Genomic DNA, 13,585 nt, shown 5'->3' with positions numbered 1-13,585 from the left:
ATGCCCTCTCAGTGTGAGAAATATCTAGGTCGGGTTGTCTGCGAACCGTACAACAAAATTAGAAAATCGTGTTATGGCCTATAACTCCAGTCTATAAGTACAGCTTTTGACCCCTAAAATGGCAGCATCAAGACATGGTTTCACAAGTTCGTATGTATAGAGGTAAGGGGACGTAATCGAGTAAATATAAAAACGCGGATAAGAGCTGTTTTGCTCCCTTGAGTATGAAAAACCACACTACACACAAAATGATAAAAAATGAATGTATTGATTCGATTAACAAAACTGTACATCAACATGATTCCAGTAAATAAATAGCAAACATAATCCAGCGTGCTCCCCAGATCTAGCGTGGTGCGTAAAAGCTACAGAAATGGTGAGCCTTAAAGTTGGAGACCTTCTTGCCATCCTTGGTGTAGAGGAGCAGCTTGAAGCACTGGGCACAGAGAAAACAGGGGTCTGTTGGGATCAGGGGGGAGTCACGCACCACCCATCTGAAAATAGACGGATACATTCAAAGTCTTCTTCAGGTACACAGGATTAGTAAGTATATGACAAAATTTAAAGGTAAGTAACTACATGACAAAATGAACTAATATTGTAACACAAGACAAAACCTATGAAACCTACTAAAATTTTAACACTGCACAAAACCTATAAAACATACTAACAATGTAACACAACATAAAACCCTTAAAACATTGTAACACAAGAGAAAACCTATAAAACCTTGCAACACAAGAGACAACCTATAAAACCTTGCAACACAAAACCTATAAAACCTTGCAACACAAAACCTATAAAACCTTGCAACACAAAACCTATAAAACCTTGTATCACAAAACCTATAAAACCTTACAACACAAAACCTATAAAACCTTGTAGCACAAAACCTATAAAACCTTGTATCACAAAACCGTGTAACACAACACAAAACTATAAAACCTTGCAACACAAAACCTATAAAACCTTGTATCACAAAACCTATAAAACCTTGTGTCACAAAACCTATGAAACCTTGTAACACAAAACCTATGAAACCTTGCAACACAAAACCTACAAAACCTTGTATCACAAAACCTACAAAACCTTGCAACACAAAACCTATAAAACCTTGCAACACAAAACCTATAAAACCTACTAACTCTGTAACACAACACAAAACCTACAAAACCTATAAAACCTTGCACCACAAAACCTATAAAACCTTGCACCACAAAACCTATAAAACCTTGCAACACAAAACCTACAAAACCTTGCAACACAAAACCTATAAAACCTTGCACCACAAAACCTATAAAACCTTGCAACACAAAACCTACAAAACCTTGCAACACAAAACCTACAAAACCTTGCACCACAAAACCTATAAAACCTACTAACTTGGTTGACATCTTGGTACAACCCTGACACATGGCTCTCTGGTTGACTCTGGTGACTGCCACTATTGGATACTGTCGGATATCCTGGACGTCATCCACATTAAACAGCCTGGAGACAAGGATAGAAAACCATGGATACTGTTTGACATCTGGGATGTCATATACATTTAACAAACTTGCTAAAATTAAAATGTGGCTAAACATTTTCCATTTTTTATTATATCTAATGAAATAAAGTTTGGTTTTATTACTTTTTAGTACATTAAAAGATTGCAATATAAAATAATTGCTTCATTGCTTTTTATTTTCAACAGTTTAGTATCTAACAAAAAATCAATATTTTAGTTTTAAAAACAATTAGGATATTATTGTAACATTCTTCATCAAAACTTCAGCCCCCTTGGTTAAAATTATTAGCTGTTAAGAGCAATCTTTGGCTATGGATATTTTAACTCTAAAGACAGGAGAAGAGAACTCACCTGATGTCAGTAAAGGGAACTCACCTCATATCAGTAAAGAGAACAGCGTGCTCACAGTTGCCTTGGTGTAAGAAACTCACCTCATATCAGTGAAGAGAACAGCATGCTCACAGTTGCCTTGGTGTAAGAACAGATAGTTGTGGCCCATCCTAATCTTCAGGTCAAAAAAGCTCGTGTCCTGCATGTTGTCTGTGGTCATGTGCTGGTCAGGCATGTGATCTTTGGCCCACTGAATGATAGGCCTGAAATTTACATCACAAGAAGGAATAAGTCAGAAAAAATAATTTACATCACCAGAAAGAAAAGGTCTCAGAAAAAATAATTTACATCACCAGAAGAAAGTCTCAGAAAAAATAATTTACATCACCAGAAAGAAAAGGTCTCAGAAAAAATAATTTACATCACCAGAAAGAAAAGGTCTCAGAAAAAATAATTTACATCACCAGAAAGAAAAGGTCTCAGAAAAAAAATTTTTACATCACCAGAAAGAAAAAGTCTCAGAAAAAATAATTTACATCACCAGAAGAAAGTCTCAGAAAAAATAATTTACATCACCAGAAAGAAAAGGTCTCAGAAAAAATAATTTACATCACCAGAAACAAAAAGTCTCAGAAAAAATAATTTACATCACCAGAAAGAAAAAGTCTCAGAAAAAATAATTTACATCACCAGAAGAAAGTCTCAGAAAAAATAATTTACATCACCAGAAAGAAAAAGTCTCAGAAAAAATAATTTACATCACCAGAAGAAAGTCTCAGAAAAAATAATTTACATCACCAGAAGAAAGTCTCAGAAAAAATAATTTACATCACCAGAAGAAATAAGACTCAGAAAAAATAATTTACATCACCAAAGAAAAATGCCACAAAAAAAACCTACAAGGCATGTGATTTGCATATTATGAAATAAATTTCCCAAGAGAATGTGCTTTAACTAGAAACATCAGCAAAAGTCTGCTTCAGATAAAAATATCGGTCTGTCTTTTAATGTTAAACTCAATTATGACATACTTCTATTGTAGCTACTTTACATTTAGTTCAAACTTTCCAGATAAACTTTAAAAAGCTGTAGATATTGGTTATTTAGAGTTACTAATTGGTTTCAAAGCAAATATTTGTAGTCACAAGGGGTGTCTAATTAATTAAAATTAACCTACTTTTTAAAAGAATAAATATGGCGTTAACTCATTAAAAACAATTTTTTGACTTACTCTTGTATCTTAATTAACCATCTTTAAATATTAACAGGTAGACAATCCTAATGTATAAAAGCCCATGCGCGCACTTCTCTCTCTCTCTCTCACTTTCCGTGTGTCCAGAGCTATATACAACTTTAATATATTGCTGATGATACATGATCTCATTTTTAAAAATAACCTAAATTGTCTTTAGATGTAATAGTAAAATTAAAAGTGTTGGTAACAAAATATATTGAAAACTTCATGAGTGAAGAAAATTTATGTTTATTTTCTTTAATGTTAAACTTATTATTATAAATGTTTTTTATACTTTTGATACTAAATATAGAATTTTTAAATTAACTTTTAATAACTAACTTAATATCTAATTTGATCAAAAATTAAATATTGAGTTGTCATAGCAAAGGCATTTATCTGGAAAGTTTGAACAAAATCACAGCATTAGAAATAGGTGAAAAGGGAGTCAAAAGAATCGACCAAAAAATCATTGTGACCTAAATAAAATGAGTGGACACCCATTTGATATAAATAATAGATTTATAATCCTTGTATTTCATGTTTTTGATGTTTTTAACTCTGCCTACTACAAGCAAAACTCACCTCTTGCTATAGAGGTAATTAAAAATGGTATCTGTACAGTACAGCGAGTGTGTGGTAAACCAATGATCAGCCGATGAGGTCACTACTTACTTGGAGTAATCTTTGTTGTCAGGTAATCTCGTGTCGTTGTAGAAAACATTTTCAATGAAAAAACAACTGGACTTGTAAATATCCTGTGGTAAAAAAAATGGTTTTGAAAGAAAAGCTAAAACAAAATGCTGTGTTACAGAAGGGAAAAACAAAAAGAACGGATGATTGCCAAAATGTTGCAGCTAAATCTGAACGCATACCCCAGCCTACTGTAGTGACATAAAGTGTGTAAACCATAGAATGGCATACATAAAGTGTGTAAACCATAGAATGGCATACATAAAGTGTGTAAACCATAAAATGGCATACATAAAGTGTGTAAACCATAGAATGGCATACCCCAGCCTACTGTAGTGACATAAAGTGTGTAAACCATAGAATGGCATACCCCAGCCTACTGTAATGACATAAAGTGTGTAAACCATAGAATGGCATACCCCAGCCTACTGTAGTGACGTAAAGTGTGTAAACCATAGAATGGCATACCCCAGCCTACTGTAATGACATAAAGTGTGTAAACCATAGAATGGCATACCCCAGCCTTCTGTAGTTTGCTGACGTCCACCTCTGGGTAAGAGCTGTAGTCCCCTGGTATCATGGCATCAGTGGCACACTGGATCTTGTCCCGAAGTTCTGACAGTTTTTGACTGCCGAGGACCAAGTAAGTCTCTCTCTCTTTCAGCTACAAGAAAGTAAACAATGGTGTCACACAAGTGGGTCAAACAATGCTGTCACACAAGTGGGTCAAACAATGCTGTCACACAAGTGGGTCAAACAATGGTGTCACACAAGTGGGTCAAACAATGGTGTCACACAAGTTGGTCAAACAATGGTGTCACACAAGCGGGTCAAACAATGGTGTCACACAAGTGGGTCAAACAATGGTGTCACACAAGTGGGTCAAACAATGGTGTCACACAAGTGGGTCAAACAATGCTGTCACACAAGTGGGTCAAACAATGGTGTCACACAAGTGGGTCAAACAATGGTGTCACACAAGTGGGTCAAACAATGCTGTCACACAAGTGGGTCAAACAATGCTGTCACACAAGTGGGTCAAACAATGGTGTCACACAAGTGGGTCAAACAATGGTGTCATACAAGTGGGTCAAACAATGGTGTCACACAAGTGGGTCAAACAATGGTGTCACACAAGTGGGTCAAACAATGGTGTCACACAAGTGGGTCAAACAATGGTGTCACACAAAGAGGTCAAGGCAGCAGCGTATAGAGTAGGGCCTTGGTATAGCATACTTTTACCTCATTGTGTTTTATACTCAACAGTTTTGACTTCAATATTTAGAATTTATTACAAATTTGCCATGATTTATTAGAATAATGAAAATACTGAAAATGATCCATTAAAACATTAAAAACAATATTCAAACAATTAAATACATTCAAAATGAGAGGGAGAATGGAAAACAAATTATCTCCCTTTTTCTATTAATAGTTAAATAAAACCTGGGAAGGATGGAGGGGAGGTAAACACAACAATAGAGAGAGTAGAACACTCTCACAGGAGGGGAGGTAAACACAGCAATAGAGAGAGTAGAACACTCTCACAGGAGGGGAGGTAAACACAACAATAGAGAGAGTATAACAAAGCCAACCTTGTTAGTGACTACTCCCATCATTAGACATCGTGTCACCTGAACAGTGAGTACCACATTAGGGGTAGGGACACGGTACTCTACATCCTCTGGCTCTGCGCTGGAACAAAATGTCCCCTGAAACAAACAAGATCTACTTAAAATGTCCCCTAAAACAAACAAGATCTACTTTAAATGTCCCTGAAACAAACAAAATCTACTTAAAATCTCCCCTGAAACAAACAAGATCTACTTAAAATCTCCCCTGAAACAAACAAGATCTACTTAGAATGTCCCCTAAAACAAACAAGATCTACTTTAAATGTCCCTGAAACAAACAAGATCTACTTAAAATGTCCCCTGAAACAAACAAGATCTACTTTAAATGTCCCTGAAACAAACAAAATCTACTTAAAATGTCCCCTAAAACAAACAAAATCTACTTAAAATCTCCCCTGAAACAAACAAGATCTACTTAAAATGTCCCCTGAAACAAACAAGATCTACTTAAAATGTCCCCTAAAACAAACAAGATCTACTTAAAATCTCCCCTGAAACAAACAAGATCTACTTAAAATCTCCCCTGAAACAAACAAGATCTACTTAAAATCTCCCCAGAAACAAACAAGATCTACTTTAAATGTCCCCTAAAACAAACAAGATCTACTTTAAATGTCCCCTAAAACAAACAAGATCTACTTAAAATCTCCCCTGAAACAAACAAGATCTACTTAGAATGTCCCTGAAACAAACAAAATCTACTTAAAATCTCCCCTGAAACAAACAAGATCTACTTAAAATCTCCCCAGAAACAAACAAGATCTACTTAAAATCTCCCCTGAAACAAACAAGATCTACTTTAAATGTCCCTGAAACAAACAAAATCTACTTAAAATCTCCCCTGAAACAAACAAGATCTACTTAAAATCTCCCCTGAAACAAACAAGATCTACTTAAAATGTCCCCTAAAACAAACAAGATCTACTTAAAATCTCCCCTGAAACAAACAAGATCTACTTTAAATGTCCCTGAAACAAACAAGATCTACTTAAAATGTCCCCAGAAACAAACAAGATCTACTTTAAATGTCCCCTAAAACAAACAAGATCTACTTTAAATGTCCCCTGAAACAAACAAGATCTACTTAAAATGTCCCCTAAAACAAACAAGATCTACTTAAAATCTCCCCTGAAACAAACAAGATCTACTTAAAATGTCCCCTGAAACAAACAAGATCTACTTAAAATCTCCCCTGAAACAAACAAGATCTACTTAGAATGTCCCCTAAAACAAACAAGATCTACTTAAAATGTCCCTGAAACAAACAAGATCTACTTAAAATCTCCCCAGAAACAAACAAGATCTACTTAAAATGTCCCCTAAAACTAACAAGATCTACTTAAAATGTCCCCTAAAACAAACAAGATCTACTTAAAATGTCCCAGAAAACAAACAAGATCTACTTTAACAGTTTAGTTAAAAAATTTGTGTTAATTTTTTGAGTCAGGGTTAAATGTATTTTTAAAGTAATGGGTAACTGTCATGATGTGGGTAGAGTCACTTAAGAATGAACATGTCACTGTTGCTACATCTCATGTTTTAAACTTAACTACTGTAGTAAACAATGAAATATTACAATAAACTCATCCACAAAACTGTACTTGACTTTCCTTTGAAAAGCCAGCTTGTAATTGATGTTGTCTCGTCTCAACTGCTTCTGGTCCATCTGGTGTCTGTGTGCAAGAAAAACAGCCAATCAAAACAATGTAGCTATGACAAATACAATCAGCTAAAACTAGATCATTCAGAATAAAAGACACACCAAAAAATGCACACCAGAAAACTAGGGTCAATCAAAAGAATGGTGGCATAAAAAATGTAGGTCTATACAGTTTATAAACATGTGTAGTGCTACAGTATTTGTTATTAAGGTTAATATTTACTTGACACAGTATTTGTTATAAAGATAGATATTTACTTGACACAGTATTTGTTATAAAGATAGATATTTACTTGACACATTCCAGGGTTACTCCCTCAGGTACGTCATTCAGTTGGTAGAGATTCACTTTGTGTTTCGGCTCCTTTCCTGTTAGCAAAGTTTCTTTCCTAGCAAAACAAAAATCATAGATAAGATAAAAAGATCTAGATCTAATAATAGCCTAACAAATAAAGAAATTAGCCAAATTTAAAGCTTTAACACCTATTAATACCAAAGAGCCAACCCGCGGCGTAGCATACGCTGCTATTTAGTTGTTTTATTTTCTCCTTTTTAACATTGTGAATTCGACATTACCAATCATAATTTGAACCAAAAAAAAAAAAAACTTAAACAAGATGGCTGCTAAAGTAAATGAGCTTGGTTGCATCTGATGAAAACATCGATAGTCTTTATTTATTACTGAAAATTTTTAATACGATTGTTTAAAAACAGGTACATCAATGAAACTTTGAAACATTTTTGTAACTTTTAAAACATAAATATTTCTAAAAATGTAAAAAAAAAAATTACAAAAATTTGATGAGTCACCCTTTTTTCAGATTACTAGTCTCTGACGATTTTAAGCACCTAAAACAATAGATTGCCTACTTTTTAAAAGTAAAAAATCAGTAGAGGTCTTGGTAAAACCTTAGTTTAACATCAGAAATTATTGGGTAATGTTTGTTGAGTTTCGGTAACTAAAGTTACGGTAAACCATGGTTTTTTTACCATTGAAATATAAATAAAGTGAAAGTTGATTGTAGTAAATTAATGTTTCAATTTTTTAAGTTTAATCGACAAAAGGAAACAGGAGAGGAATAAATATAACGAGCCGACCCGCAGCGTATCATACGCCGCTATTTAGTTGTTTTATTTTCTACTTTTCAGTAATTCATAATTTGTGAATTCGACAGTACCAATGCTGCCACTGAAAATATTTGCTTTAAAACACTAACCCCCCCCCCTTCCCCTAACCCCGACCCTACACCCCCCCCCCCCCCCCCCCGTGAAAGCAGCCTCCTCTTAGTTATTTCTTAGTTACCTCCTGTAAGTTTAAAATCGAACTAAATTATCTGCCCCTAATATAGAAACCCGGCTCTACTGCTCTACGATTTGTAAACATTTAGCTTTGTAAACATTTAGCGTGACCACAACTCACCAGACAATGTGGGGGTGGGGTGGGGGTGTTAGTGATAGTGATAGTGAGAAAGAGAGGGGACTGCAAGGAGGTGCTTGCAGCTTGTTTTCTAACGGCTCCCAGAAGAGAATTATATATATAGATAGATAGTAGATCTAAAAATTTAAAAAATATATATATATAGCCTAAATATAAATAATAAAGTCAAATGTAAGACTTTGTTTAATGTTTTTGGCTTACAGTGGATTTGCAACTATTAATTAATTAGATCTAAATCTAGCTAGCTGCCAGGCCAAGTAAAAAAATAGTAAAAATGATTAGGGGCCTACAAAAATGTAAAATTGATTACAAAAATAGTACAAGTCAAGTAACTAGAAACAGGGTTCTTACGGTATTTTGAAAATGAAACCAGACCTTTGTAACCACACCATTATTTGTGCTTATAGCTGAGAAACTTTTGTCTGCTATTAAAAACTACCGGTATCCCCCCACACACACACAACAAGAGACAGTGAAGGGGTCACTGTGAGGTCACAGTAGCCCAGTCTAATACATCATAGCATGAATTGTACAGTAACTTCAACTTTTATTCCCCTCCCCAGCCAAACAGCACCAACTAATTACTAAGTACTTTAGGTCACGGTGAGTTCATACAAGTTTAGATATCAGTGAACTTAGTAAATTAGTTACTAGGAGGGGTGGGTTAGTATTTAACACGCAATTAAAATAAATCTATCCAAATTTTAAACGTTCTGTATTAAAAATAAAAGATGACGCCAAATTTTATTTAAAATAAAGTGTATGGTTTAGCCTTTAGGCCTACACTTTACACTAGTTTACACTTAACTTAACAGTACTTCCGGTGGGTTCTGGAACTGTGTGACAGACTTTGCCATTGTTTTACTATTTTTTACTCCTATACTACCATTCCGGAATAATAACTGACGCTAAACTAAGGTTTTACAGAGGTCTTTATAATATTTAGATCTAGATCTAGCTGTTGTTGGCCTTAGATAAAAAAAGATGAGATGAACAAATCTCTGAAATACCCGCAGACTTCACTCAATTCTTTGACAGTTTCTTCTGGAATTGACATGGTAGAGGCAATATTGTTCATCATCTCAGTTTCATTTTGAGGCTTGTATTTTACTAATTCCAAAACATCAGAATCCCATGATAAGAGAAAATCTTTAGGACATACATATTCGGATTTTGAAGGGCTACCTATTAAGATGGGTTTTACATCACCACCGTCCATCATTGTTTTATTCAAAACCCGTTTAAAAGTTGAGTGGTTTCCCTTTGTAAATAAAAAGTATCGCATTTTACTAATTTCATTGTTCTAATTTTAATGTTTTGGATAAAAATGTGTTTAGGACGTTTAGGGGGCACCTTGATAGTGGTTTTGTAAAAAAAAAAAAACAAGCAGGTCTACTCTAGCAGTGATTGTTTTACAGTAGCTAACACACACTGTTGCGTTAAAAATATGTTAAGATCTACAAGAGCTATAGAATCTAGTTTGAAAGATAGGCAAACGTTCAGACTACGTCCATGAAATCGGGTCAATGTGGACGTCCACATGTGGAATTAAACCATAAAGTACTTAAATTTGAAAATTTAAAAACTAAATTTTAAAAATGCACATAAAATGTAGATTATACTTTAAATCGGCAGTTCTTGTGGTAAATGTATCAATAATGTAGCTGTTTACCACTCGCCTAAGAAAAAAAGCGATTTGTTTTTACAATTTTCTAAAACAATTTATGGTATTTCAAGTTTATTTTAAAACTAAATCATAGTATGCCTACATCATTATTTTGTGTCAAAGCCTAAGATGATGTAGATCTAGTCATTTTTTTTTTCAAGTAAAAAAACTCAAAATAACCACGTTACAATTAGATATTTAAATATCAGCGCGTGTATAATGTGCTCGCTTGGTCAGCTGTGTAGGGCTAACGATCAGTGCGAACACAAAAAAGGGAGAGGGCCTTGAAGTGTGTTCTTGGTTGGACAAAGGCTATGCAAGTTGAGATGTAATAGTATTAGAGAAAATCTCCCCCAACATAGTCTAACAATATTAAGAACGAAGGAGAAGAGGCAGTGAATTTAAAAAAAAAAAAGTCGCAAAAGTTTTTCAAATAGGCTATAGATCTAGATAGTATAGGCCTAGGTTATCTATCGATTTACTTGTTGTTATTTTTAGAATCTTACTCGTCAATTTACTCTATGTTTTTCTAATTAATATATTTGTTGAATTGAAAGACATTACGATTTATTATAATAATCTGCTTTCCATCTTCCTAACAAGTAAAAGTACCATAATATAATTTGAAAATCAACCAGTCGTTTTGAAAAAAAAAAAAAAAAAAAAAAAAACAGCTGAAAACTGAGCACAAAAAGAATTTAATAAAAATCAGCGAAAGAAAGAAAAACTACTTTTCAACAAATTTTTACTTTGGATTTTGCCATATGCCTTTCCTAAGTCGGCCATAATCGTCCGCATTGTGTATTGTCCACTTGATTTCGTACAATTAAAAAACCCTGCATACATTTAATGGGTCATCTAGTGGCAGTAGCCTACATATTCAGTTATCGTAACTTAGATAATAGATTAATCGTAGAAAACAGACATCATTTTTTTTTTACTTAAGGCTATTCAGTTTACATTTTATTTTAGACGTTGTTGTTGGCAAATTGGTATCAAATATCTGTTTGGTATTTAGGTAATTAAGTTTTGAGATGACGTCATACCTTGGAGGGTTATAGGGGGGAGGGGTCGGACTTTTATGAGGATGTGTGACGCGGCTCCCGGTCAAAAACCCCCTGGACATAAACCCCCCGACATAAACCCCCTGGACAAAAACCCCCGCGACATAAACCCCCTGGACAAAAACCCCCCGCGATAAAAAAACCCCTGGACAAAAAACCCCCGCGATATAAACCCCCTGGACAAAAACCCCCCAATTGAGGTTTATATAAGGAAAAACCAAAGATGATGAGAAACAAAATTAATATAAAAATACAAAACAAACATTAAAAAAAAAACTTTTATTTTTATTATAACTTTAAAAAGACAGATTGTGAGCGATGCCTCGCAAATACTCAATAATGGTGGACTCATTAAAATTTTTAACAACAGTTAAAATTCGAGAGCTGCTATCAATATATTTTTTTTTCTGATTTGGTAGACAGTGACCTGAATGAATCTGTGTACAATAAACCTCTTGGAGAGATTGTTCCTTTTTAATAAAGTCAATAAATTTCCAAATATTTGGGTGGCAACATCCCATATGCGACTGAAAACTTCTGTGCCAGCCTTCAACTGAGTTGTTTGTTTTTGGCATATGGTCTGGGGTGTTGCTTCCGTTTCTTCTGCCAGTTGTTTCATCTGCTGCACTACTTTACACACTTCCAGTTGAGATGGATCTGGTCCATGCGAATGTTCATTACATCGTCCAACAAGCTGTTCACCATGAATCTTTATTTTTGCTTTGCATTCTGCCTTGTTCCGTCTTTTGGCACACTCAAATGACACAACGCCGTTCGCCAGATCTTTTTGCTTGACATAAACATAGCCTTCAAAAATCACCTTTAAAATGCCTTTATTGGATTGAACGAACTCCATTCCAGAAAATATACGATTTGTCGAGAAATAAATTTGATTTTATATTTATACCATGGTTCTGTATGCCAAGGTGGATATGAACCAAGCTTCCGCCGGTGAATCCCTCACATCTTTTGAATTGTTAAGAATGTGTTGCTTTGATCCGCACGGCTCCCACATGTGGATGACCTATATCTAAGGTGTTGTCGGTGCCCGATCTTTGATCAAATACAACTAAGGTCACTCCTTGATTTCGAAAAGCATTTTTTTTTAGGTAGAAACTATTTTCTTAGTCGTAAAAAAATTAAATTAATTTAATGTAATTTTTTAAATTTCTTGGTTCACATCATCGTTATTTTTTCTTTATATAAACCTCAGTCCGGGGGTTATTATCCGGGGGGTTTATATCGCGGGGGGGTTTTGTCCAGGGGGTTTATGTCGCGGGGGTTTTTTGTCCAGGGGGTTTATGTCGCGGGGGGTTTTTGTCCAGGGGGTTTATGTCGGGGGGTTTATGTCCAGGTTTTTTTTTGACCGGACACCGTGTGACGCAGGGAAGGGGGCGGGGTACGGTGTAACAAAACACTTGGCATTTTAAAAAAGTAATTCAATAATGAAACTTAGCTTTAGCAATTATTTTCTTTTTTTTTTCTAAACTTTTTATTGTAAAAAAAAATATGTATAAAAATATTAATCAATTGAACTTACGTTGACACAGCTCGATAAATAATTGTATAGAAAAAAAAATAGCTGAAAATAATATGCGATTTGGGTGACAAGGGGTGTGGGGGGGGGGGGGGGGGGGGTGGGGTAAGGGGTAGGATAGTCAAGGATGGCAACACATCAGTGCCAGATATTTTCTCACGTTACAGCTATTATTTTGCCGTGATGTATTTTTATCACGCCTCTAATCGGAGCAGATTTTATGGCACGCCATTTTGTAAAATATGTCGTTTTGTGAAAATGACCTTTCATTCTTTGATAATGATAGATTATAACTTTTACACTACAGTGGAATTTTTTTTTTTAAATATTTTTAATTACCCCCACTTTCTTCAGTATACACACAAATAATTTTTATGCTGAGACTTCTATTTTACCCCACCCCCATCTCCCCACACACACCCTCCCACAAACCCCATCGCCACACCCTCCCCACCCCACACAACCACACAACGTTCAATCTAATCTTTTGATTCTATCGCCTCTAACAAGTCCCCGCTTAGAATAAATAACTTAATCTCACAACGAGGGGATTAAACGGATTAAACAGTGGCCTTTAACTTTAAAATCAATACGAAAACCCACAATTCAAACAACCACTCTGAACCCTATAGCTACCAACATAAAGCCACACTTGGGGAAAGGCGTATTGAGACAATGGACAAAAAATTCTAAGGACCCCTTTTGATTTAAAAATATAAAAAATAATCTTAATCGGATTAGGTTTTAATGCACTCTACTTGTAGAAAAAATATAAATGCTGTAAATGGTTCGATATATTTTTAATTGCTCACGGCTCCC

General features: G+C 34.8%; 1 protein-coding gene across 1 annotated transcript; it reads right to left on the bottom strand.

Annotated features, from left to right (window-relative positions):
• Nucleotides 1-249: 249 nt before the first annotated feature.
• LOC131947678 (snRNA-activating protein complex subunit 3) lies at nucleotides 250-9,728 on the bottom strand. Its single transcript, XM_059308945.1, has 9 exons — nucleotides 9,510-9,728; nucleotides 7,355-7,450; nucleotides 6,978-7,074; nucleotides 5,363-5,479; nucleotides 4,285-4,431; nucleotides 3,750-3,832; nucleotides 1,942-2,103; nucleotides 1,384-1,491; nucleotides 250-494 (listed from the first exon to the last, which is right to left on the bottom strand). Exons 1-9 carry the CDS (start codon nucleotides 9,719-9,721, stop codon nucleotides 347-349), a joined length of 1,170 nt encoding a protein of 389 aa, XP_059164928.1. The 5' UTR covers nucleotides 9,722-9,728; the 3' UTR covers nucleotides 250-346.
• Between the last annotated feature and the right edge of the window lie 3,857 nt (nucleotides 9,729-13,585).

Source organism: Physella acuta, unplaced genomic scaffold (genome assembly GCF_028476545.2).
Source record: "Physella acuta isolate Inbredline_101_S28 unplaced genomic scaffold, ASM2847654v3 ptg000058l, whole genome shotgun sequence".
Classification (NCBI taxonomy): Eukaryota; Metazoa; Mollusca; class Gastropoda; family Physidae; genus Physella; species Physella acuta.
This window is presented reverse-complemented; position numbering and strand designations above follow the sequence as displayed.